Source organism: Ooceraea biroi, chromosome 11 (genome assembly GCF_003672135.1).
Source record: "Ooceraea biroi isolate clonal line C1 chromosome 11, Obir_v5.4, whole genome shotgun sequence".
NCBI lineage: Eukaryota > Metazoa > Arthropoda > Insecta > Hymenoptera > Formicidae > Ooceraea > Ooceraea biroi.
The window spans coordinates 2,176,459-2,203,936 of NC_039516.1; the positions used below are offsets into that span (position 1 = coordinate 2,176,459).

The 27,478-nt window shown below is 50.9% G+C and overlaps 1 protein-coding gene and 1 long non-coding RNA gene across 7 annotated transcripts in view; one reads left to right on the forward strand and one right to left on the reverse strand.

Annotated features, from left to right (window-relative positions):
- Nucleotides 1–27,278, reverse strand: part of LOC105274469 (protein groucho) — a 58,701-nt gene extending 31,423 nt beyond the window's left edge. For 3 of the 6 annotated variants that reach the window (XM_026973744.1, XM_026973745.1, XM_026973743.1), the window contains exons 1-4: nt 26,806–27,278; nt 20,575–20,999; nt 4,788–4,894; nt 4,253–4,328 (exon numbers count right to left, since the gene is read on the reverse strand). In XM_026973744.1, the coding sequence (XP_026829545.1) occupies nt 4,253–4,328; nt 4,788–4,894; nt 20,575–20,610 (219 nt within the window). In that variant the 5' untranslated portion in view covers nt 20,611–20,999; nt 26,806–27,278. The remainder of the gene's footprint in view (nt 1–4,252; nt 4,329–4,787; nt 4,895–20,574; nt 21,000–26,805) is intronic. The other 3 variants (XM_026973748.1, XM_026973747.1, XM_026973749.1) reach the window with 2 other exon arrangements.
- Nucleotides 1,835–16,206, forward strand: LOC105274468. Its single transcript, XR_893081.3, has 2 exons — nt 1,835–3,572; nt 15,832–16,206. It is a non-coding gene; the product is annotated as an uncharacterized LOC105274468 (long non-coding RNA).
- Nucleotides 27,279–27,478: the final 200 nt, after the last annotated feature.

Below are 27,478 nucleotides of genomic sequence, written 5' to 3' on the forward strand. Positions count from 1 at the left end.
GGCCCGGGGATTCAGAGTTTTCCGTACGCTCCGTCTGTTTTCGACGATACGGAACGCGCACTAAACCCTCCATCCTCCCCGTTCTCCTCGCCATTCTGCAAAGTACGGAGGGGATGATGGGGTGACGCTCGGCGACCACCTCGTTCTAGCTGCACTTCGGAGAATTAATTCGCCGACGATGCGCCGCAACCTGTCGCGATAAAAATATGAAGACTCCGCGAGCGATCGAGCAGAAAGAGACACGAAATTTTACGAGTGCCACGGAGACGAACAAATGATAATTGGAACACGTCCGACATTCGCGAGCGGTGATTGCTTATTGTCATCCGAACTGATACCGCGATCGAGAGCGACAACCTTTACGGTGCCATAAATTTTTTTCGTTTCTCGAGTAAAAGAATTTCGGGGCAAATAAATCAAGACGCTGAACAAACATCTTGATAAAAGATGAATCGCAAAGTTATTCGGGAAAACAAGGTAACTTTGGTGAAATCGTTCATCCTACTGTATTTTTCATTACATTCGTACGGGATATCGTGCCCCGAAAATATACACGTTAAACTCGCCCGGACAAAAATACGGACTACGAATAAAGAAAGCGCAAATGGCAAATGAGGATAAAAATTCACAGGAAGGATAAAATTGTTACAGCCGCCAAAGTTTATACATTTTAAATATCCAAGTTTCGTACCATTTTTTTCTTTTTGAGGCACAAATGCACTAAATTTATCTGCGTAAATTTTGACCCCAATGCAAACATTAACCGTGTCTGCATAATCCAGCACGCGCGAATCTCGGTAAATAAACAAATAAATCAGCTATATAAATAAATCTATCAATAAAGCAGGCAGAAGAGTATTCATTCAACCCCCGGAGGCGCAACGTGGTCGACGGGGATCTCGACAAGGGGAGAAGGAGGAGGAAGGGACCACGGAGGCAAAGTATGAAGGGACGAAGATATCGTGTAACGACGTAGGAAGGCGATGATCCATAGGACGGGACGGACAAAGCGGTGAAGCGAGGGAGAAAGAAAGCGCGGGCAAGAAGAGAGACAACACCTGGAGAGCAACGGCAGGCATCCCTCCGCCCTTCCGTCCTTCCGTCCTCCCGCCCGGCAGGGTGGCGGAGGCAAAAATTGAAGCGGCGCGCGGATTTACGCGGCGCGTTACCCTAATGAAAATCGCGAAGGATGAAGTTGCGCGCGCGTGGCAGCGGTGGCGGCGGCGACGGCGACGGCGACGTCGGTGGTGGCGGTGACGGCGAGGGAAACGGACGCAGAGAGAGGAGGAGAAGGTGGAGGAGGATGAGGAGGTGGCGCGGTCGGAATACACGAGGGTGGAATTAGAATATCAGAGACACGGTGGCGTTAGCGTGGTGTACGTGCTGTGTGTTGGCCCCGCGCGCACCAACACCCCGCCGCCCGCCGCGTCTCCGTTTGCTTGCACGTATATAATACTTGTCGGTGGTTGACAAACCCTCGACATCAATTTCTCTCTCTGTCTCTGTAATTCTCCTGCCGCCTGCTGCACCCTCCTGCCGCCGGTCCTTGCCGCCCCGCGGGGTCGCGGTTTCTCTCTCTTCCTCCCGATCTGTCCCTATCGCTTCCTCGCTCCCTTTTCTCTCAACGAGCCTTGTGCTCCTCTCTTCCCCGCTACTTCTATCGTCCCCCTTCCTCCAACTGCACCCTGCTCCTCCTCCCCCGCCTCCTCCTCCTGCTGGTGCTGCTGCTGCCACCCCCTTCTCTCTATCTCTCTCTTCGTTTACTTTGGAGATATCGATTACCGGCTCAACTCCCAACCCCCATCAACCCCTCTGTCACCTCCCACCCCCCTTATCCACTCCCTCTAGCACCCCCGACTCCCTTCCACTCAGCCCAGCTTGCTGCTTGGTTGCTTGCACGGTGTCACATCGGTGTAGCAGTTTACAGAGACAGTATAGTTCGCGACAATTACGATCGGCCGTACAGCAGGCAGTGGTGTAGAAGCATGGAATCCAAGGATGCCGGCGCGTCGCAGCGACGACGACGACATCGATCTGTCGAGCGCGCTTGATTATCCGGAGTGCATTTTAACCCGCGTGTTTTAAACGCGCCTGTAATAAACGGAGCTCGCGCGAAACGGCCGCGATTCACGAGCGTGCGGAACTTCCACGAGATCCGCGCTACGTGCGGATTTGCATTTCTTACGAACGCGTTAAGCGCACAAATCCGACCCACCTGCGTCGCGGTACTTTACGACGTTCCGACCATTACCTCGAGAATTAAAAAATAAAGGAGACTGCACAGTTTATAACGATACATCCATGGATCGCGACTCGATCAGAGCAATAGTCGAATATCCCGTCAAGTATCAACGCAAGCAGAACGAATTACGAAAATAAGCCGTATTAGCCATGACAGAAATTAGAAATGTTGGCATTGCTTGTAAACTTTCTGTAAACTTTCATAATAACTTACAACGATATCCACGTTCGATCGTGATAACGTAAACGTAGCACGAGATGCACTTTTGCTATTTCCCATCGGGAATTAAGCTCGCTGAAATTATACTGGTTTCAATTTTCGAGCTTCACGGGCGTTCCTGAAATTTTGAAAATCAACCGAGCAAACATGCCTTTAGTTCCACTGAAATTTGCGTCTACGATTGAGCATAAAGGGGTCATTGACCCTCAAATCCGCGCCGTTCGCTTTCCGTATCTCGAAAGCGGTTTGCAGAAACGCGTAGCTTCCCGTGTCCGCAAGAGCGCATTCTCGTGCAGCGCTGAATCCGCATCGGGACAAAAGCGAGGAAGCTCCGCCTTGATTTTTATTTCCATTTTCGGTCCAGTTACCGTGTCTCTCGTTTGTTTGATTTGCCGCGGAAGACGAAGAACGCCGTTGCGGAACGCTCGAAAATTTTCGCGCAATTCTCCGAGAACTCTCGCGGGAATGGGAACTTCTCGGAACGGAAAGCCGAACAATTCCGTGTGAGAACAATTACAGAAATGTTATGCATTATGCATCAATTTTGCAATTTAATTTGCCAGCGGTATTTTTTTTCCGTACAACTCGCACGCGCATTTTAAGAAAGCGCTCGATCGCGGCGCAACTACGTGACTTTTTGCAACAGGCAATCGTTTGCGACGAAACGGGCGGCGCAATATTTCATTCGGAGCATTCAATTTCCGGTATCAACGCGCCGCGTCTAGTATATCGCCTTTGAAACGAGGCCCGAGACCGAATTTCCCGGTACAAGCAACACGATCCGATTTAGAGATCGATTACCGTCGCTCAAAATGTTAAGTAGCGCGTATGGATTCATTTTAAGGCTAACGTTTCTCGGATAACGGCAAAAGGAGAAATCCAAGTATCGTTGCACGGTTTCGTGCCGAAATTAACAAATGCCTCGACGATCACGAAATCTTCGGCAATTCCTCCATGCAGATTACGTAATTCTCCTCGTAGAGAAAAAAATCTATAATGACGTGACGACAATAACATCCGGTCGCCTACGAGGCGGAGATTAAGGGAGAGCCACGAAACGGATAGCTGTGGCGAGTACTTGGGACCACGTTAGTACTGCACTTTAATATAGGTAAGTCCAAGTTAAGCGCCTTACCGATGACGATACGATTAGTACGGTCGGCTGGACTAATTGCCTTCGCGCTGATGGAACTAAATCGAAGCGGAGCCGGCAATACGAAGCGAGAATAATATCGATCGTTTTTATCGAAGAGAGAGAGGGGCGGAGGGGAGCGAGAGCTCCGGCACAATTTTCTCGTTTATATATAATATAAAATATTCCGGTTCCACCCTCGTGCTTGCGTTATCGATAAATACCGTGTACCTAGCGTGTCGTTCTCGCGTGCCAATAAGAACGCCAAAGTCGGCAACAACTCCTTCCTCGAGAGTTTTCTCCTGCGCGATGCACGCGAGGCCGATAATCGAATTTCGGTTGAATTTTTAACTTGACGCGAGAAACCGTACGAGAAGTCGTGAGAAACGTCAGCTTAAATGTCCGCCGCAAGAAAAGCAACGCTCTCTCTTGCCCATCGTCGGCACGATGGAGTTTCGGATGTTCACACTTTGCGCGGTGTGTTTGCTGGTGCATTTTTACGCGTAGAATTGCAGAGAAACGGAGAAGCATGGCTACGAGAATCGCCGACATTCTCACAATTACAGAAATAAATTGTCCGCGTTTTTTCGGCTCCGTCTCCACAAAGAAAGAGACACGAGATGCGATGAAAGAAAGGAGAGACACAAAAAGAAACTTACAAAGTGCCTTACCATAACGTAGTGCCTCTGCATCTCGGTCTTCTCACTGGCCAGCTTCTCGCACTCGAGCTTCAGCCTGAAAAAGTGAAGAATCACATGCGGTTGGGTACACTCGGTTCAACGTCAAATTACGACAAGAAACAAAAAAAGGAAATCTTGTAAAGTCGCTCAAGAGCAGCAGGGAACACGTACTAAATACGAATGCAAGGAAACGCGCGGAGCGGAGCGAGGTCTCTTTGGAAAATGGGAAAGAAACGCGTGTACCATGCATCGATCGGTAATCGCGGCATCATCGGATGCTCGCGGAAAAACGGACGGGAAATGCAGGTGGAGAGGAAAAGCGTCGTCTTGAAGTAATCGCGAAAACTCGTTGGAGCGCCCAGCACGGCACGAGGCGAATGGAGAAAAAGCTGCGGAAGAGTAACGGAGAATAGAGACGAGGAGGAGGAAGTGGAGATGCAAGGAGAATGACAAGGAGGAGCGCGGGAACAAAGAGGACACGAGCACAAGCGACGAAAGAAAGAGAGATACTCACGAGTGGTACTGCTGCTGGATGAAATTGAATTCCTCTTTGATCCTCTCGCAAGTGTCCGCCACCGTGAATTTCAGTCCGCCCGCAGCCCCGCCGCTACCGCCGCCACCCTGCAATAAACCGTGAGGGTGTGAGAGGGGGCGGAGGACAAAACGAGGGATTCGATTAGCTGTTGTTGTATACACGACAATGCGGACGCGCGCGCGATACAGGATATGAGCACGTGGGCGTTAAAGCCGTGCGCAAAACGCACTCGCGACGAATAAGCCGCATCCGCATCGCGCGACGAGCGGACTCCCGTCACTTTGCTTGCTTGCTTGCTTGCTGGCATTGTGCTTAATCTTTCTAGCTGCGGGGCCAGCGGGAGCGTCCACCACGTGCGGAATCCGGCCGCCATTAATCAGCAGACGGAGCGAGCACGTCCACGCTTGGATGTAGAATGAATTCCATCTTTTTAGATTGAACAAAGTTTCAATCATCCGCAACACGGATTCGTTTTTTGGAAAAACCGCCGGTTTTCGCGGTGAAAGAGTGAAATTACGTATGCGTAGTCGGTTTTCCGCATAGATTAACCTTCAGCAACGCAGCGCGTTCCGTTGGTATGCTTGAAAATAATATTTTCTCTTTACTTGGCGTGATACTCCGCGATTAGATACCTTAGTATTCATTTAAAAGAACGCTGTCATATAAAAGCATTTAACAGCGAGGCGGTCAATCGATTAATTTCTCAAGTCCATAAAATTCGAGAGGAAACTCCTCGAGTCTACAAAGTTCTCGGTTCCCCGAGCTGTACGCACGGGCATCCACGGCTGAGGGAGCGAGAAATAGTTGCGGCGAGCTGTCGGCCAAAAAGCGCGCAGGAGTTTCTCGTCTCGTCGGCTACCTTTGGAAACGCCTTTAAGCCGCGATGTGGCTAAAGTCGAAGATGACAAGGAACCAACAGCGTCGAATGGCCTTCGGGCACATAAGGCGCACGCAAACGCACAGGACCGAGCCCAGAAATGCGAGCAAGGGGCAGCCAGGTATAAAAGACGAACGTCTCGAGCGGGTGCGCGGGAGGGACGGGGACGAGAAGGGGGAGGTGAAGGCGCGGGCCTGAAGAGCCAAGGATGAAGGGCTGTGAAGGCGTCCTTAATGAGACCCATTCCACCAGATACCATGAGGTTCGCTCAAGTCCACGAGCGCTCTTCGGAGCGCTCGAATAGAGAGAGAGAAAGAGAGAGCAAGGAAGAAAAGAGAGAGAGAGAGAAAGATTCCGTGGGTACATAATACACACACCATCAGTGGTACCTGACGCGCGGGCTGAAATTACGGGGAAAGGAATCGGCGCTTTCTGATGACAGTAATGATTACGTTGCGGTGAAAGGGCGTCAATCGCACTTCGAACGGACGCACCTCTTAAAAGCAGGCCGTCGAATACCCGTCGTTACACGTTACGCGGGGGATTCGTGTGGATTTTCGAGTCGAATGGAATCGAGTCGGCCGCGACGAAAGCGAATCACGTAGGAAAGGAATCCTTTTCCTCGACGATCCGAGCGACGTTAACGATCTCACCGCAGAGGGCACGAAGCACGGGGCACGGAGGTCCGAGAGTCTCAGGTTCCGCGTCTCACTGTCGGCCGTGAAGAGCCTCGGCCTCATCTCGTTTCCCGATGAAACGATCGATGATCCGGCCGAGTGACGGCGCGCACGAAAATTCCGATTTTTCGCGGGATCACGGCCCCGCGCTGAATGATTTGGCCACTTGTTGAATGCGAAATGGGGAGTGGCTGTCGGTGGTAAAATGGTTTGGGAGAGCGCGGGTGAGAGCACAGCGGTGGGCCTCACTTGTTGCAATCATCAAACGGAAAAGTCATCGAACAGGTTGTTGCGCTGCGGCGCGGCGCGGCGCATCGTGTCGCATCGCGGCCAACGACAAATTCGTTTCCATCGTAACTCGTTCTCTCTCTCTTCCTCTCTCTATTTCTCTCCCTTCCTCTCTGTGTCTCTTTCTCTCGCTCTCGCTCGGCCGTAACAGCAGCGTGCACGGCGATCCATCGGTAGAAATTAATTAACGTGCCGTGCCCCCGCGATTTGACGAACGCCAACGTTCGTTCCCATGCAAATATTTCCATTGCGATGTTTCTATCGTCGCAAACATCTCGCTGCAACTGCAGCAATTTTTCAATAAAAATGGCTGTTTGCGTTCATTAGATTCGGCAGGTATTCTTCTGCGAACTGTGAATGATGGATCGCGGATGATAAAACCGTGCCCAAAATTTTCATGTTGCGTCCAAAAATTAATATCGCGCTGATTATTAATTGTTTTTATCGTTGCCGGTACTTGTCCGTCGATGATACATACAATGATGAAAAATATATGAAAACGTTTGCGGAAAACGAAGAGGATCGATCACTGGCATGCAGTAGCACGCGCCTGACGTAAATGCCGATTTATAAATACTTGGGCGGGAACTTAAATCGCGTGCTCCGAAATTAGCGACTGCCTTCTGCCTTCGTCAACCAGGTCATTATTCGCCGAACTTATTTGCGCTGTCGAAATTGCTATTTTTACGAATTTTTATGAACGAGAAATATGCATCGTAAAAATGCAAGCGACGCGTTTGATCGATCCCATCGCAACAGCGTAAAACGTAAAGCTTACGTCATTATTCGCTGCTCGGCGACCAAAACCGATGGAACCGAGATCAGTATGCAGAAATAATATTCCAACGTATCGACACGGTGACAATATCGAATAGCTTAAGTTAAGTCTGCAGCTACTTCAGGGTCACCACGTGTCTTCCACGTTGGGACACGCATATTATTAAAAGAGGAAGACAAAAGCTTTGCCCTTTCTCCCCCTTTTCCCTCCCGTTGTCCGACGACGTGGCCAAGACCGCAGAACTGCGCCACGGTGTGTCGTGCGTGTCTTTTGTGCCCGAGAGCGGTCGTCCCCCCTTCCTCCCCTTTTTCTTTCACACCGGCGCGGCTACACACGCGCGGATAGTATCGAAAAACCGGCTGGTTCACTTTGTTGCTGAGAGATAATGGCCGTGCGAATCGTAAATAAGGTAATAGGTCTTCGGAGAGGGCTCCGGCTACGACGGGGCCCCAAAGATCGCAGGGTGACGTAAGCGGGGTACCTCTTAAGGCGCGCTTCCACGAGCGGCAGACACGCATCGGACATAAATCGTTCCCTCCCTCCACACCCATCCCGCTCTGTCCCTTTAGTGGTAAATACGTCGAAAACAAGAGCGCGCGTGATCCTCCACTATGAATCTTTGTGCATCGCGTTTTACAGCCTATTGGCCTGCGCTCGAATATCTGTGATGAACCCTTCGCTACGCGGAATGATCCCCTCCTGTCCTTTGAAAATTCTCCCTTCAATTTCTCCGCGATCGCCCTCTTTGTAACCGTACACAGAAATTATTTTGTCCGCCACATAGCTCGCTTCGCTCGTTCGGTGAATATTGTCACAACTGGATTCGGCTTTCGAGTTGCAGCCTGCGTTTCCTGTCACTTTAGGACCAAAAGTCTCAAACCAAGTTCTCCACTTGATATTTCGGCAATTTCGAGAACACCTAGCGCGAGACTGGTGCTGGCACGGAATACAGAAGAATTCACGTTACTCTCGTGCATTATTTGAAGCCTACTTCTTCGCTGATGGAAGTAACGCAGTCCGAACGCCACGATGTAGCTCCAAGTCAGACGCCTGGGCACGCTGACGCAGCTGCAGTTGAATAAACATCGGCACGTTCAACAACGACGAGCGACGACGAAACTCATGCATGCGAGAAACGGGGAAGGGGGGAGGACCGAGGGAAGGGCTTGTGTGCCACGTGTATATACACACACGCGCGCGCGACGACGCATCCTGCACAAATAATGAGGCCGGGACATCATCAGCATCATCGTCGGGGTACGCGCGGATCTGCCGATTACGCGCATAAACGGCCGTTCAAAGCCGAGCGGAGAACTGAAATATCGGGGCGCGAGATGACGAGAATGGGATGGGCGAGAAGTAATCGTTCGTTATGGCGCAAAAAGCAGATATTGTATCCGACAGGGGAGGCAGGAAAAAATCGGGGGGCAGCCGTCTGAGGCGAGCGAGTCCGCGAGGAAACGACTAGTTTGTTCTCGCGCTTCTAACAGCGCACAGAAAGGCCCCCCTTGCAGAGAAAAGCCCCGCGCGGGTGCATAATACGTACACACGCGTACACATACACATATCTTTCATGAGAGACGGCGAAGCGGCGTAATCATTTCATACGTCAACCACGCCGCCGCTGTCATAACGTAATTAAGGTTCCGATCGGTCGACTCGAGAGGAGAGAGATACCGGCCGCGCGTGAATGACCGCCAAGTACGAAACGTATAATTAGAGGACATCGGGGAAAGAGTGCTTCTAGGCTGCAGCATCAATCTGGATTTGATCCGGATCAATCTGATTTGATCGGTTGAAAAAGTGGAATAAAAAAAAGCTACGACCCTAATCTCGTTTCTGACTGATGAAGTTTTGCAAGTCATTTCGGCTCAATGGAAAAAGATGGGGTATGTTAATTTTGATCTATAATACTTTTGCAATTCGAGTAGTTTTTTTTTCGAGGGAAATTGTTCTTCCTGAGAAAATTAATCGTCAGCTTTTCGCGCTCTCACGGACGAATCGTTCGGCGAGCGAAAAAAGTCGAGTAAAAAGCGCGCTTATACACGATAAATTTTTTTCTATGGTCGACCGATTGATCCTCCGCATGTCGAGAGCCACGGGAAGAGGGGTTGGAAGCGGACTTATTAGCCCCTCTCGACGGAGAATAGACCGGCTGGGTAATCGCTCCGCGAAATGCAGAGATCGCGATTAATCGCGCTCACCCTGAAACGGAGCGACTAAGCGCGTTCGATATTATTACTAGTGCAGGCGGTTCATTTCGCATAATCAGCGTTGCTTAATTAATAGAATCACGATCCTCGTGCGAACGATTCTGCGTACACTAACGGGATTGCGCGAGACTACTCACGATAGCGGCAAAGATGCTTAGGATATCGACAGTGTTTAAATATCTCACACTTTGTCTCGAATGCTGAGTGCTTTTGATACTGACGCTTTTACATTTATATTAAATTTCAGCAGCAGAGAAGAAAACGACAGAAGATCAACTTTATTCGAATCATTCGATCAACCGACGAAGAAGAAACTGCTATAGACGAGACCGATGAGCGAACTCTCATTCGGGCGCTCATATGAGCTACGTAAAATCCCTTTAGGAAGGGTACGGTAGAGCTTTCGGAGCGCGTTAAGGGCGTACGCGTGCTCGATCAACGTCGGCGCGCTAGTAAGAGCGCTAACAAATGCCCGTCGCCGCCAGAAGGAGAGGGCAGGAACGGGACGAGCGAGCGCAGGGGTGAACCGAAGGGGCGAACCAACAGAAGGGACACACGGGGGGGTTCGGTAGGGTGTGGAACGAGAACACGTGGTAAAATTCTTGGCGCGCGCGGAAGCGTGCGCTTTGAATAAGGTCGCCGATCTTCCGTCACGATAATGAGTAGCGAGCAGAACGAGAAATCGCCCGCGAGAGAGACAGAGAGAGGGGGGAGGGAGAGAGGGAGAGAAAGAGAAGGAACAAAGCCGCTCTCTGTAATATCCTGTCCCGATATCGGTGACTCCTCGACAATCGAACGCTCGCGCTAATTGGGTCGGTTATCGGCGTCGTGAAAGGGAAAATGGCACCGTTCATCGCGAGGATCATCTTAAGTTTAATTACGAGAGCAGATCTGGTGCACCAAGCGCGGACCGAGATCCCTACGTAATACGCTCGACGCTCAGCTTATATAAGTTCTCGCGTTGCGGAAGAAGAGTAAAGGTGGAATTCGGAGCAAGAGGAGCCTTTTGCCTTTCCAGCTCGTCCCTATAGTGTCCGCAGAGTTACTCGACGATTCTGGGACACCCCAGGTCGCAACACCGGTTCATTCCTCCGCACCGCACACCCTCACGCCCCTCACGGTCTCACGTTCGCAACGTCGCAGCGACGTTGGCTCGCGTTTACCCGCTCGCGGATACGTGCACGCTCGGCATGGACATTAGGGCTCCCCGTCGGCCTGTATGTATACACCGGTATGCTTATTATAGGCTAGACGTTCCGTGCCGCACCATGCCCGGCACAATGAGCCGAAGGCGGAGGCGAGGTCCAAGGCGAGCTCCGGAGCGCGCGTGATCCACCTGAGGGATGTGTCGCTTTCGGTACCGTGCGCGGCGTGTATACGTGCGTATGCGTGTGCACACAGGTGCGTATTTCGCGCACGTTTCAAACACACGTGCCATTGTACGGCACAATGAACGTCACCCCCGAGGGTTTTCGCCGCTTCTTCGACCGCCCCAACTTGCGCAGCGACTCTGAAGCAAGACTTGTCCGCCACGTGAAAGAACGCTTGTTGAAAGAAGCGCTCGAATGAAGACAGAAAAGAGAGAGAGAGACGGGAGAAGAAGAAACGTGAATAACGGGAATAAAAATTGGTGCGAGAAATCGCGGCTTCCTCGAGGAATCCTCGGCGATCCGAGCCTGAACCGTCTCGTCGACGGAACACTGTCGTCAGTTAAATAATTCATGAGCTCGCGAGTCGGGGATGAATTCCGGCGACGAAATATTTGGCAACGCAATACGGAATATTTATAGACACGTGATTTACCGGAGACTCTCGCCAGGGATTCCGGAGGATCGTCCGCGTCGCTTGAGGATGACTCTCGCTCGCTCGTCGCGAGAGTGCGATCGATCTCGCGAGGCCGAGTCTCGGGGTGCGCGGGACAATGCCTCGGGCAATAAAATTCGCTCCAGCTGGACGTCCAGCGCAGATCGCGGACCAAGCAGATGGATGGGCACTTTATTTAAGCACGCTCGGCGACGAGCGTTTTTTAGCGAGCAATAAATAAATGATGGAATGAAGACAGAAGCACGATGCAAGAGACGAAGACACGGCTTGCTATCTTAGGGCTACGTTAGGGAAGATCGACGATCCTTCGGAGAGTGGCCATCTGACGGGGTGGTTAAGAACTCGCTTGTGCCAGCGGGGGCCACCAGAGAGTGGCTTCGATCGTCCTTCTCCACGTGGACGATACCGCCTTTGGTAAATGCCTTCGTCACGCGAGGGGTGAACCGTTTATAGTCTACAAGGAAGTCGGCCTTTCTCTCGTTTTCTCCGCCGCGTGCGCCTCTCTCCTCCGTTCCCTGTGCAGCCCTTCGTCCCGTCGAGACCGTCGCACCACCACCGCAACCCAGGAGGGGGTAGGTTGGTTCGTTCTCTCGCTCGCCAGCCAGACCCTCGCGCGCATCACGACCTTTCCCTCTGCCCGGTCTTATACGCCGCTCGTCGTGAGAACGATAATCGTTTTACCCATGTGAAAGCACCGGGACGCGTATCACCTGTTCGTTTTCTCAAACCCTCGCGCGGAAATGATCGGCCGCTCCGTCTCTCGAGGCTCTCCTGACGATGTCACACGCGAAAAACTCCAAGATTCCACGGAGGAAATGTTTCCCCGAGTTCGCCGTTTTGACGTACTGACTTCCCATAGAGTAAGGGAGAAAGAACGAGGAGACGCGCGGCCGGTTATCGACTGTGCGTTACATACGGTCTGTGTGTCTAGCAGAATGAGGAAAACGCGAATTTGGTGGTTGAATAATTAAATAAAAAGAAAAAGAGGCAAGAGAGAGAATTTTCAGAGATGAAGGATGACGTAATCGGCGAAGCGAATTCTTGTTCCCCGAGCGTGTGGTTTCGAATTAAGTTTGCGAGTACACAAACTCTCGGGACTCGGGCGAGTACATGTTATACCCGGCGCGAATCGATGGGGTAGAGCCGCGCGGTAGTTGCCCGCCCGTTATTGCTATCTGCGCTTCGCGAGGAAGCGAGAAATCGCGATCAAGGTGAAGGCGGAAGGTTCCTCGAAGGATTTCGCTTATCGATCACGTCGGGCGCTTTTCCTGGACAACGCGCGGTCATCACGATGCGAAGCGAGAGAGAGATCCTCCTCTCTTTCCCCGCAACACGCTCGATCAACGTCATGCGGGGGACCTGATTGAACACGCAAATACGATATATTACTTCTGCGTCTGGTCACTCGCGAGCGTCAGTTTTTCATTCCAAAGCTGGATCTCGCGAGCTCATTGAATTTCTTAATTCGCTAATAATTGATTGCGCTATTGCGAGGTCGCGCACATATTCATACACACACGTTGCTATATCGCAAATGACCAACCAGAATGACTTTACGCTTCTCGTTATTTGCGTCTCGTTGTAAAGGCGCGATATAGCTCTGCTAATAATGCCTCTGTTCTCCCCCGCGCCGCCACCGGCCGATACTACAATGTATAAAGTCAAAGTTTGCGATTCGAGCGGTTAATTACCGATTGACCGTTCACCCTACAGCGACTACCTGATCGAATAAGCAGCTAACGAAATTTCCGGCTAATTGAAACCGCTATGAGGCAGCCGCTAGCATTCCGATACACAGCCGTATGGCCGTTCTTTCGATCGATCGGCATGATTCGCGATATACGACGACGATTCGACGTGCGAGTGCGCCGGCAGTGATAGTCATTCTGCGCGTCTACGTGTTTCTGTACCCTTCGTCCCGGATGCTTATCTCTCTCGGTCTCTCCCTTTCTCTGTCTCTCTCTCTCTCCCTCTCGCACGCTCGTCCTTTAACGAGGCTGGCCGAGGGTCGATCCCCGTTCGACATGTAAATGTAAATGTAAATGTTGAACAAGATCCCGCCAGGGTTTCCCAATCTCAGGCGCGGGGCACGTCGAGGAGTTAACGCCGCTGCTGGTCGAAAGGAAAGAGAGATAGAGATGGAGAGACAGAGATAGAGAAAACAGCATCTGAGAGCCACTCTCACGTTGGGGACACTCGGTGACTCCCTCCCCTCCCCCCTGGTGTGCGGCAAGAGTGTTGCGACCATCTCCGACACAGTCGACAGTGGTGATCAATCTTGCTCTCGGGGACCAAAGACACGTTTCAAACGCGCGCGCGACGCCCACTTCCGTCTCCTCCTCCTCCACCTTCACCACTACCTCATGCGGGGGAACAATAAAAGCCAAGCAATAAAAAGACCCGGCGACGATAACGTGGCCACCTTGGACGCGCCGCTCGCGTTACGATAACGCGCCTGCGAGAGTTAATTCACTATCGATTGCCATTCCTTGCAGTGTTCCACATCTTTCTAATACCTGCTGATCTTACTCGGTTATTTTTACTCCGACACGATCGACGTGATCTTTCGTGGCTTCTCATCTCTGCTGTAAACATTAGCTGGAATGTTTGCAATTACACAAATCTGCAATTAAGAAAGAATAGATGAGCACTAAGAAAAGGTAGTAAAAAGTTAAATTTACTTCTCGCGAGGTTCACTTTTTGCAATTTCTCAGCATGATCCCGGTAATCGTACGATTGACCAACGCAAAGCTGTTTAATTAAAATGTTGTGCGAGTGAGAGACATCTTTTATGTCTCGGCGAGCTTGACATTTTATACGTTAAACACAAGGGCGCATCCGGTAACGTTCAGTAGGGTAATTTCCGGGAACGTGAATGAGAACCGCTTGGGATTTCAGTGGGCGGCGTTGGTCCCCTCATCAAATGCTTGTCATACCGTTCTTACCCTCAAACTCCGGAGCCTAACGGATCCCAACAGCCGAGTAAAGCCCGCACCCCCGTATACACAACGAGAAAGAGAAGGGTGTGTGCGTGCGCGGATGTACGTGGTGGAAAGCGGACTCGACTACCCCAATGGACACCGTGGACCGACGCTTAAAAAGCCATAGGCCGGGGCGATACGCCCCTGCGGATGGATAGGAATTATGCCGCTAAAACTCACCAATTACGAGACTCGAACGGCTTGCCTGTTTCTTCCCTCCCCCCCTCTCTCTCTCTCTCGCTTTCTCTCTTTCTCTTGTTTGCGAGCTCCCTTTAATCTTAAACGCGCCAAGTATCTCCTCCAAATACGTGGAGGGAAATGAGTAATTAGTTTTCGGCCGGTTTCCGCGTTTGCAACTGTAAACCACCGACACGAACGCGCAACTGTTAACACGATATGTTTATTATACTCACTAACAACGCGTACCATGCGAAAACGTGTAAGCTTCAGATATAAATTCTCAGTTACGATATAATTATGCGTATTGTGAATTAACCGGTTAATTCTTGACAAAGATAATTTCTACTCGGTAACAACGAAAAATAACGTAGGCAACGCAATGTGAGATTTCAGTTAATTAGGCGATTCGTCGACTCACGATCCAGCTGATGTGCAAGAAGCGGCACGAAATGCCGAGGCAGGCCTTGCTTGTAAAACGTAAAGTAGAAAATCGACGCGCCAGATGGGAGAGATCGTGCAATCGTGTTCGAGGAGCCCAGGGAAGTAGTTACTCTCCAGCCGGGCGTCAGCGATATAACGTGTATTTACGGCGGGGGTCAAACAATGGGATAGAGAACGGAGATGAACAGTCCCTTTCGATGTATCATAGTCCATCATCCGCCATGGTGAAAAGGACCATTCGTCTGATTGCGATTTCGCGAAATCCCGCGCGCGCCCGCGTGACGAATTAATCAGGGGAAACCGCGCATCGTTTCTTGCCTTTACCCCGCTATTAATTAATCCCCACGATTAATCACTCCGGGCACTTTTCATCGGACGGCGAATCGTTTTTAGTCGCGGCAGCCCACCTCGAACGTAAAAAGAAGAGAAAGGAAGAGAGAGCAAAAGAGAGAGAGAGAGGGAGAGAGTTCGGTGCATTAATGTCGCAATTTAATTCATCGAAATTCCTCAAATGATTTTAATCATTCTAATTGAATGGCTTTTCGTGCAAAAGGAATCAAGCCGAACGTAATAGCTGTTCGAAAATGCGACCACGTACAAACGACAAATACGTCGCGGATAAAGCTCCTCGTAATACTCGGGTAAAGTTGACGAACAAAATTAAATAGCGAATATCCCACAAACGTGGCTGGGAGTTAGCGTTTTACGACAGTTCGGGAAACACCTTGAAATCGACCCGATGCCTTTTCTACACTTTGCTGCAGGTATACACGCAAGGGCCGAATATTATGACCTGGCACCGTCAAGAGTCAAGAAGATTTTCGGTGCGTTCGTGCGGCGCGACAAGGAACAGGCGAGAACTACCGTAAAAACTTTGGAGCGTTTCCATTATTTCGAGAGAGGAAGTAAAACGCCGAGCAGGACCGACGCTCGGGGGTTTCCAGAGGGTTTTCAACGCCGGTACGAGCTTGTTACATAAATCGCGCGAGTTGATACGAAAACGAGAATATATTCCTTTTTCTACGCTCGCGTGCTCTCTGAAATTCTGCCAAGTAAGATCGAACGTGTGTACGTTTGTTTAAAATACCGTTTATGACCTGATCAAGACCTGACGTTAACAATAAAGCGGAAGCGTTAACAAGAAGCGAAAGGTAATTTCACGACGTCGAGGCAAGTGGTATTTTTAATCACGTTACTTGATTACGAGCTACACAATCCGCTTCGAATTAACTTCATTAAGTTTTGCGATCGTGGAATTCTCGCAAGCGAGATTTCCTTAGGCTTCACGCCCTTTTTTATTCCGCCCGCGCAATTTGTTGCTGCGAATGGTTCCGTCTAGCCCGACTTGCCTCTCTTTCGAAGCTGAACGAAGCCTCCGGCGAACATTTTCAATTTTCGCTCCTCGTACCAATTCGGACGAGCCATTCGGCGAACAATTAGTCGCCGAACGATTTGATTAGCGATTGTCATCGGCAAATTTTTTTCCGTCCTCCGATACGCGGAAAAAGCTCGCGACCGACCGACCGACGGCCAGATCATTTTCATGCGGCAATCCCAATTTTTTATTCGGCCAATTACAACGTAATTCCTCAATCGGTGCGCGAATGCAGAGAGTCCCTCCAAACAATATTCGGGGACCGCGTCGTATCCGAGTAATTTTTTTCAGTTAATTCTTTCTCCTGCCGAATATTCCCTCCTTCGATATTTTCCCGTTACAGCGGACATTCACAAAACCAATCTTGCATGCAACTCGTTCGCTCTGCTGACCATTAAAAAATCCACCGTCCACGTCTGCATCGTGCGCTTCGTTTCGGATTCACGCGAACGAGTCTCGGTAACGCTAGTAAGACTACGACGTGTCGCGGAAGCTTCGTTTTTCCATTCGTTTCACCCGTTCCTCTCGGACATCTGTTCGGATTTTCAACGCGCACACATATTCATATATAATGCGATCCATGTACCCTTGATGCCCACCGAATCGACGAAAGATTCGCGATGTGGAAGCGACAATCTTAAAATCGCACTCTTCTCTGTACACCGATCAAGTCGATGGAGCAATAAACGCCAACATTTTTTTATATGACATCCAGTGCAGTGAGAGAAGGAGGGTATCTCCCCCCGTGAGGGGCGATGCGCGTAGCATCCCACGGAATCTGGAGCACGAAACGATACGACGAGCCGGGCACGAAAGGGCGCGGGAAGGCGAGCGATGGCGAGCGCGGCGGGTTGGACAAGAGGGCCGGGGAGAGGAGAGGAGAGGAGAGCGAGAGCAAAGGGGGTGGAGAAGAAAGAGACAGCGGAACAAAGCGGCGTCCCTTTGTCCCGCGCCATGCAGCTCTCTCCATTTCTCTCTCTCTCTCTTTCTCTTGGCTCTCTCGCGTGCTCAGCCAGGCGCATTTTGCAAAGAGCGCTCGCGAGACTCTCGTTGCCCCCCGTGATATTACTTCCTACATTTGCGCAAACTATATCGCCGTGCCGGAGACGACGCCGCGAGGCGCACTCGTTCGCCGGCATTCCTCCTCTCCGCTCCCTCCGCTTTAACTTCCGACGCGCGGTCGCGACACGAGGAGAGGTAACTATTAATCAAAGACGAGAACGGGAAGCGGAGAGACACGCCAGTGCGGGGGTACATTCGTAGTTTGTGCCCATCGCAATCAATCGCTACGACATCTTTCCCTTCCATCCCTCGCGACGAAGATAGACGTGAGACGATCGAGACGGCCTCGAGCACGCTCGCGCGAGTGACAGCTGATGCGAGTTTGAATCAAAGAGCGTAAGCGGAAGCGGTGGTGCGAGGGGATTATCTTTTCGCGACAGTAAAAGTCATTATTGTCAGACGAAAATTGAATGGACTGCAAAAAGATGCACATGACTGATGCACGTAATAGAAAAAGAAATTGTTAATTTTCTTTATTATGAATTTGTTGCGATCGTTATCAAAATGCAGATAAATATATTGTCGCGAAGTAAGCAATTCTCCATCCTTTTCTACTTATCACGGCGGGAAATTGCGGGAGCTATTCCCCTGGTCTTTTTTCCAATACTCTCTTCCCCTCCAACCTTTCTACCCTGAAGTGTTCCCCGATTCTCTTTCTCTCGTTCTTTCGTTTTTCACGGTTTTGCAGACCCGATCTGCGGAAGCATCGCTCGACCCCCGCGCCTTAAAACAACGGACGACTCCTGCGAATAACTGTTTCGCCTTTTATTATCCCCCTTCGCGAGGGATCGAGTTACAGAATTACGAGCGCGACATTCGTCGGCGTGCCCTCGTTTATTCGGTGGGCGAATAAAGTAAAGAGACTAGGAGGGATCGTTTTCCAGCACCTAAGACTTCTCTAGCAATCATCGTGACACTGGCAATCAGCTGTGCATTCACGAAACGCGCGAAAAAGTGCTAAAAAGAGATTTGTTTTTACGATTTAAGAGATTGTTTTTACAATTGCATGAAGAATCTATGTATAAAAAGAATATCTTTTTAAAACAATATCATTGATTCGAGGAAAAATTGCCTACTCTCTTGCCATTCATTCTCCGCGTCACGCTTTAAATGATACCTGCAATCTTTCGTGACACCGATGATATATCGGAGTTGTCTAAACGAGACAATAATTACGCGAAATGCGGCGTTTGCATATAAATGACGTTACTTGCGTCAAGTCATTCGTTTATGACGGATTTGCTTTGTACAGTGTAACGTCGTATAGTAATGAGACACGGAGCGTCATCTCGAGCGTCCGTTGGCTGGATTTTTCGCGGAGATGCGTGTAAAATAAATAACAGTCAGATGAGCATGTACGAACAGTCGATCATATATCGCGATCGATATACGATGTACGATTACGCACGATTACGCGTCCGCTATTAATGGCGGAGAGTGTCACCGTCTTCTTCGCGGCATTATTACGCGGGATCTATATCACGGCCCTGATGACGGTTAATTTCCACTCATTTCCATTAAAGTAACGCTAATGACACGCTGTTACCGGCGGAAAGACGCCCCTTTGGAACCGCGTCAATGACGGAAGCGGGAGACGCTGTACTTACCGTAATGCGAGGCTAGCTTAAATTTCTTTAGCGGCACGCGATGGGGCCGCGACCGGTTTCCTGTTAAATAACGACGCTCAGCTTTATCTTTCAATCTAAATCGCGATAATTGTCAGCCTGATCTTCGGTATCGTGCTAGCGTGTGCGTGTATCGCCAGGATACTCGCGACGAGAAATCATCCAACGCGTAACCGCACTTGACTTTCGCAATTCCGTCCAGGTCAATTACGTCGCTCTGTTAGTCACGGCGATAATTACCGGCGTTCGTTTCGCGCGATGTTAAAAGCGGCGTCACGCGTCATCGTCATCGTCGCCGCGAAGGCTAGTGAAGCTTGCGTCGCTGCGCGCGGAGAAGCTTGCGGCTGCAAGTCTGTTGCAAGTTCCGCGCCGTCCTCCTCTCCGAGATCGCTCACGTGGTCCTAAAGTCAGTCGCCGCCGATAATTATCGGTCGTTTCACGCGATACGGAGAGAAAGAGAGAGAGAGAGAGCGACATGCGTTCCGCCGCGTCTGTCGAGTGTACTCGTGAAGAAACGATCGAGACACTTTGTGCCCCTCGAGCGGAGCGGCGGGCGCCACATCAGCGTCAATAAGCAAACGAGTGGTGCCCACATATCGTCCATTGGCTGGTTCTATGAACGGCAATTGTTGTACGTTGACTTGCGGGGCTCTATAAATAATCCTGACAATTTCTAATGGCCGCCCCTTTCTCTCTCTTTCTCTTTTCTGGTCCGTTTCCATTTCTCTTTCTCTCTCTTACACTGTCTCCCTCGTTTCTCGCCCCCTCTTCCTCTGTGTCGGTAAATTCGCCGGTGGTCTCGTTTCGTCGTAAGGGACTTTGAGCTTGTGCGACGCGTGAAATTATGACGATAAAAAGAGCGGCACGAGCGGAGATGGTAGTGATGGTGGTGGTAGTGATGATGGTGGCGATGGTGATGGCGAAGGGACGTGCACGGAGAACAATCAAACATTCTTCGAATTAGTAACGCGAAGTGCGAGAACGGTCGACTCGACTCCCACGTGCTCTTTCGCCTCTCTCGCGTCGAGCGGTAATTACACCACATTACCCTTTGACGCTCGTTACAATGGGTAACGCTAAGTAAAAATGTTGAGGGTAACAGCGTAAGTGAAGAGACGCAATGGTACCGCTACGGGAAATTCGTCGCGCGTACACCCTATAATGAACTAATTACCGCGTTGATTTATTATTATATAATCTGCATAATATAAATATGCATCGAAATTTTCAACTGGAATTCGGGCAACACTAAATTGCCACTTACTTAGACTATTTTAGATTCATCTAATCTTTACAATCAATACGTATCAGATATCGCACGCTTTATTCCATTAAACACGTTTTCCCGTGTTTAGATACGTTGAAGCTTGCATGCCACGAACTGTACCATCGATTTCTTCTCCGCTGGAGAAAAGTGAAGGTACAGAGTACACATGAGTACTTACGGGAGCGGCGGGATGTCTCGCCGGCGCGGGGTACATCTTAGTCTTGGGCAAGTCTGCTTTTTAGAAATCGCTGCAGCGTCCGTGGTACACCTCGCACACGTTCATTTCACCATGCGGACTCGGTTCTGGCTGCCGTATCCTCGTGATCCATCGGCAGAGCCTCCATTTGACGACGATCGCAGTTCCCGGATCGATCCTCTTGCGGCACAACGCTCACAGCACAACGCGAATCATCACGCGGTTGACGTTGCGTACGCGCGAACACTCCTCGATCCTCGATTAATTCGTAAAACCGCGCCGGCACGACTTTGCAAGGCTCTCGTTCAAGTTTCTGACGTACATCCGCGGCACTTTCCTCGATCTGCCGTCGTGATAGCTTCTGTGCGTGTCGTTAAAGCGATACACGTCGTGCAGCAGCTCCGTTCCTGTGGACCAAACCGTTGATTTTTATTTCCATATTTCTGTAGATAATATTATTTAATGTGCGCATAATACTTGGTTTGGAATATGTAATCAACAGGTGCAATAACAACTTTGCTCTCTGCTTAATCCGACATTCATCAGACCAGAGGCATAACAACAGAAAAAGAATGCTAAATTATTGATGCAACTTTGGGATTGCATGCACAAGATATTATACAATAAATAGACCTTTCTTAATCTCTCAATCTTGAAAACCTTATCATTTCATTATCCGGATACCTCGTCTCTCGACTCCGGATAATAGAGATTCCACTCCGTATAAATTAAGAGATATACTCCTGATAACGTTTTCCATTCGAGACCGCGAGTCGAAATACTCGCTCGTCGACTGCGCCACTTAAGTTTCTCTCCCTCGAGAAATAGCGTTGAAAAAAGTGCTCGCTATTAACCGTCCTGTATCTCGCGGGGACCGTGCGTTCTCGTTCCATCGACGCGCGCGCGCGCGCTGGCGCGACATGGACGCGTGTGTGAACGGAGCTTTACGATGGCGAGCGATCAATTTATCGTTCGATTTACGAGGCGCGTAAACTGCGCGGGCCCGTCGCCGCTCCAGGAGCATTTATCCTAATCTCCGAGGCGTGTTTCGAACCCGGGGACAAAGAACAAAAAAATGAAATAAAAAGAGAGAAGGAAAAGAGATGTAGCGCGGCGCGACGAGGACGAAAAGAAAGTGTACCCACCGCTGTACACATACACATACGTGTGTGTGTGTGTGTGTGTGTGTGTCGGGTGCAAAGCTGCCGGTTGAGCGCGACGTCACGTTCCAGGATCTACGACGCATTGATTACAATGCAATTTTCAATGGACCACGGGCGGCGGTCGCCCGGTGCATTACGAGCGAGCGAGCGAAGCCTCGACGGCGACCATTATTACGAGCGTGTCAAACGCGTCGGTTAAATTCCGCGCGAATAAAACATCGCCAGGAACGAAGCAAAACGAGCACGCGTTCTCCTTACGTGTCAGCGAGCAGCGCGATTCGGAGGAAAGAACGATGCTGGAAATCCAAAATGAAAATTGCTCATTATCGCTCCGCGCTTATCATGGGGGATTTTACCGCAACGACTCTCTCTCTCCTACTCTTTCTCCTCCTCTCTCTCTCTCTCTCTCTTTCTCTTTCTCTCTCGCTCTCTGCCGGCCGATTAACGCGGCTAAATTAACGGCTCTCGCGTGAGAGGAAACAAGCGCCTCCATGTGTGAACCGAAGAATGAATTCCCGGATATCTCCTCGCGGAGCGGACACACAATAGCAATAATTGATCGCTTTAATCAGTTTTATAACGGACCAGTGAATGTCTGAGGTTCTCGCATCTATTTGCGCCGAACGGTTACATGAACGTTTAATCAACCATGATGCACACTTTTACTCAAGCAATACCCCGCTACCGATTATCTTATTACCCCATTACCCCAAAAACTAATTTAATAAAACAGACAAAGGTATACGGAGAAGAATTAAACAAGCCGACACGAACCAATGGGTGAACTTGGGGGTTTCGACTTTCGCCGCGCATCGTACCAACAACCAAATGCCGGTACAAACGACGGCGGTAGAGGAAGTGCACGCCGAAGCGGGCGTGCAAACACTCGTCCGACGGATGTACCGGTCGTGCCGGCGACGTTATGCTAGGTTAGTTTAGGCCATAGCTTAATTTCCAAGTAGAGAATTGGCCATTCAACAACGGCGGCCGGGCGGGCGGTCGGGCGGACGGATAATTTGCGGTGCTCCCTGCCTCCCTCCCGCCCGCGCACCCACCCCCGTCCACTCGCGCGGCGCGCTCGCAGGGAGCAGATTGCCGTGCGCGATTTCAGCGCCGTTTATTTCAGCCGCATCGCGCCGAAGGGCGCGGGTCGCGGCATGTTCGGCTCACGAATTATGGAAAACATTTTTGTGATTTGTACGCTTCGCCGAAAGAGAGGGTGGATCGGGAGGGAAGGGAATCATCAAGGGCCGAAAACGCGCTCGCGTGGCCCGGACTGAGCGGACGTGCGGATGGCCGAACGGACGGACGGACGGACGGATGGATGGCGTTGCCTATTATTTTCGCGCTTTTACCGCGCGCCGCGCGCGATCGCATATACATGACGCGTCATTACGGGCTCTTTGTAACGCGGGATGATGTTTCGTGTAACGCGCAAAATGGAGTCGTATAACCGCGTTAACAGTCCATTCTCCGCGGATAATGTATTTCGCGAGCAATATACGTACAGCCGCGCCGCGCGTATAGGCGCCGCGCGCGTATTTATATATATATACGCGCGCGCGCACGCATCATGCATACACACACGCGCGTGTGTATAATGCGCGCGTGCGCCAGCGCGAAAAACTCCCGCCCGGCACCGAATTTGAGCCGTCATTTTGCCATCAATTTGCAGCAAATGCGTTCGGCGAAGCGATAAAAAACTCTTCGGCTTGATACGCGTGGCGTGTGACGTCGCGACGCGCCGCGTCCCGTCGGCGAGCACCGCCACGTACCGTCGCCGCCGCCACCGCGCGAAATTAAATCCGCCACCCCTGTGTATTTACGCAAACGTTGGGGACATTTTCACCGTCTTGCAACAGACAACAGATCGCGAGGCGATACAGATGCGAAAACTGCCAATTCAATATTTCTCTCTCCCTCTTCTCCCCTTCCTCCCTCTTTAACTGAATTAAATCAACAAGAAACCTGCAACTTTGATTTTTAATGAGACAGGAAACTGCAATTTAGAAAATTGACGCTCTAGAAACCGCGCTTCTACGTTCGCAAACAAGCCGCGCGACTGTCCGTGATTTGAGCAAAAAAAGGAGAGAGAAAAAAGAGATAGCCGATGCCGATCGCAAGGGACGGTCGAGTCACGGAGGAAGTTATCACGAATCTCGCGTAATCGGCCCACGGCTGATCCTCAACCACGCGATCGCCCGTGATTTCTTTGCTCTCCCGATCGCTATCGGGACACGGCCGAGCGGCCGCGCACAATGCCGCGCGGATTAAAGGATTCTCCACACCGGACACGCTAGTGGCCGCGCTTTAATTATCAGGCACCGCGAGTGATGCCGCGCGCGCGCGCGTGTGACCGTTTCGCGAGCTCCGACAATTTCGTTATGCGCGCCACGAGTCTCCACGATGTGGCAAACGGCGGCGGCGGCGGCCGTTGCACGCGCGAGATTCCATTTTCCACGCGTCCGAAGAAATCCGTTTAATTTGCGCGCGGACGTGTGGTGCGTGGGTCGCGAAAGCGAGATAAAATCAACGATCCCGTATAAATAATGCACAATTAATGTTGCAGAAATAATATATTATAATTAAACGTTAATATAAATGATACGGCAATAATGTAAATAAGCAATACGTCGAGTAACGATTTTCGTGTTTTCGTTCGTGCGTTATCGCGGCGGCATTATCTCGATTTTAACATGGAGACGTAATGAATTACGTAATAAATACTAATTGGGGGTGTTTGGTGATAATCTCGGGTGCGCGTGCAGCTGTGTGGGATCGTTGACTTTGCGCGCGCTGGCTAGCGTTCGCTTCGCGGCCGGCATCGACGTAAAAACTCTCTCTCCCTCTCTCTCTATTGTGCTGGCGATAAAACCGACGCAGCGCCAGGGTAGCTGCGGCACCGCCGCGTCGTTACAACGGTGTCCTAATATTCCGCATACTTACGATACGGCCGATCGCAGCCTTTATTAGCCGCGCGACGACGACGCCGGACTTGGTAAAATGCGTACGTTGTAAAACGCCTTATCTCGCGAGGCAACGATAATTATACGGCGAGAGAAAGAACTCGAATGGTTCGCCGGCAGTTAAGAACGCGCGCGCGTTCAAAGTTGCGTTTTGCACGGGCGGAATTAATAATCGCGCGGGATTCCGCATCCGCGAGACCGGCACGGTAGCCGCGGATCGATGGCCCCTAAAATTCTGTTTGCATTCACCGATTCACAGTGGCGAAACTTTGTTTGGCAGATTAATAACTGCCTAATTGTGTCGCTCTGCGAATCTCAATTGTGTCATCGATTGCATCTCGCGGAATTGTCAACGTAAAGGCAAGACACGAAAAACACGCGTTCCAGGCGATCTGATCGATACCCTCTTCCACCTTTCTTTCATTACTCCTCTCCCCGGCCGACGCTCTCCGAAAATTCGCTTGGACGTTCGTTACGACGTTTATTGCAGTACCACCTTTACAGCGACGCCGGCACAATGTTGCGGCTCTACCTCGGCACGAGGAGCTTGCAACGAAGGCCGTTCGCAATTTACGGGACATGTGCGCGTAAAAGTTCCGCAAACCGTGCACGATAAAGAGAACGACAAGCCGAGCGGAGAGCCTGGCTTGTCGATCGTCTCGGACGATTTTACGAGGCGTGTACGTCGATTACTTCTAACATCGTTAACCCGCTGCTCCCTCCTCACCGCCACCGCCTCGGCCGACAGTCCTCCGACTATCCGCACACACTCGTGGACTCGTCGCGATAATACGAGTAAAAGTGACGCGGTTTAATCCGTTTGATTACTTGCCAGACCCGGAAGTATCGGCCATTGAAGGATACGAATCAGCCGCACGTGAAACCGTTATTGTCGCACGGAAGAATCGCGACTTCTCGAGAAAGACAAAGCGCGCCGCTGCGCTGATCGGAACTTTCCGTCGTCCAATGTACTCCATTCCACTGGACTGGACTAATTCTTTGAATTTCGTCATTATTGGCTTTCCGCCACGAGACTTGCGACTGGCTTGGAATCATCGAAAGAATATACTTGTCATTCGTATCCGTTCAAAGGACGATCTAGGACAGCTATATTTAGACTAACATTATGATAATACAATAATGAGATGCAATTGCAATGTTGCGACATTACTAGGCTATCTCTTGAAACCATCAGGTATTTCGTAACGAGAGGTAAAGCTTGGGAACGTTTAATTGTTCCAAGTCTTTGATTAGCTCTACTTTGACTATGACAATTCATACTTGCGAGTTTCTTGTGCTCGTGCGTTTCATTGACAATCATTGCTCATTGCCGAGAGGTTAGAGCAATGGTTAATCTCTTTCCATATCCTCTTAAGCGTATCGTGATGGAGCGTGGTTGATGAACCGAGGATCGGCGAACGCGAAACAAAGATTTGGAGCGGTGTCGGGGCCTGTTGTTCGAAACTCAATTAACGAGCCCGGGTTCGGCGCGGCGTAACGTTTTCTCGGAAGAGAGCGCGCGCCTTATCGATCAAGAAGCGGAGCGGAGGGAATTAAGGTTCGATCGCGGGGGAGAGACCGAGAGGGATTAGTTTTTGCGGATGACTCGCCGCCGATCCTCGGCTACACCCCTACGTTTCGCAAAAGACGCTCGAGAACGACGTAATAATCGGCCGAATCGAACATGGAAGAGCGCAAGTCGCGCGAGTCCCCCCCCCGTCGGGAGATTGACGAGCTAACCTTAACGCGACACGTTCTACGTTCGACGGCACGAAACGAAAGCTGCTTTCTTTCTCCTCGTCTTTCTCCCCCATAAAAGTTAATGATCGTCGTCTGTTATCCGCGCTTCGTCGATATTTCGCACGAGGCGGCGCGTCACGCTCCGAAGCTAGCCGCATAACTAACGAGGACACGTGACTTCGCGCGCCGCTAACTATCTCGACGAACTGTGCATGCCTTCACGCGGCTAGCCCGATTCTTCCGCGAAATTCCCATTGGCTTTCCAACGTTTTCTCGAAAAATCGATTCAATCGCGACTCAACCGGGACAATATACCGCATTATGACATTATGCACGAGCCATACCTCGTAAAATCCATGCGAGAGCCGCGGATTCTCTAGATCCTCGGACTACGAGATTCGGTGGACGCGCGCATCTTCCTCCTTAATCCGTCTTGGCACTGCGGCGAAAAAGCACTCGCGTTTCCTGCCGCACACTCATCCTGCCGTCCTCTTTCTTTCTTTCTTCTTCTTTGTATCCTCTTCTTTCTCGCTCCTTCTCTCTCTCTTTCTCGCGGCCGCGCGCTTTCCGTCTCGCACTGACACTTTCGCAAGAAGGCGCGCGTATAAAGTCGACACCGTGTCTGCACGTCAAACGTTCTTACGTACCGTACGTATATGAGAGTCGCGCGACACCAAGAAACAGGCACCGGGGGGAGCGAACACGAGCGTCACGTCCGCGCCGCGCAACGTACGACGCTCGACTGCGAGCCGGGTAGTACCGAAGTGGATGATGGGAACGTGTGAACGCCGCTTGCCGCCGCCGCCACCGCCGCGCCACGCCGCGCGCCACGAACACACCAATGAGCGACGACCAACACCAACCGCCGCGGCGGGTCCCCACACCGACGCATCAATGAGAGCGAGCGCACACGGACGCACACACGCGCGCCAGCACCCGCCGAGCAGCGGTGGCAGCTCCGTTCCGTCTCGCTTCCACCGCAAGCTGTCCTGCCCCCACTCGTCTTCCCTCCCTTCC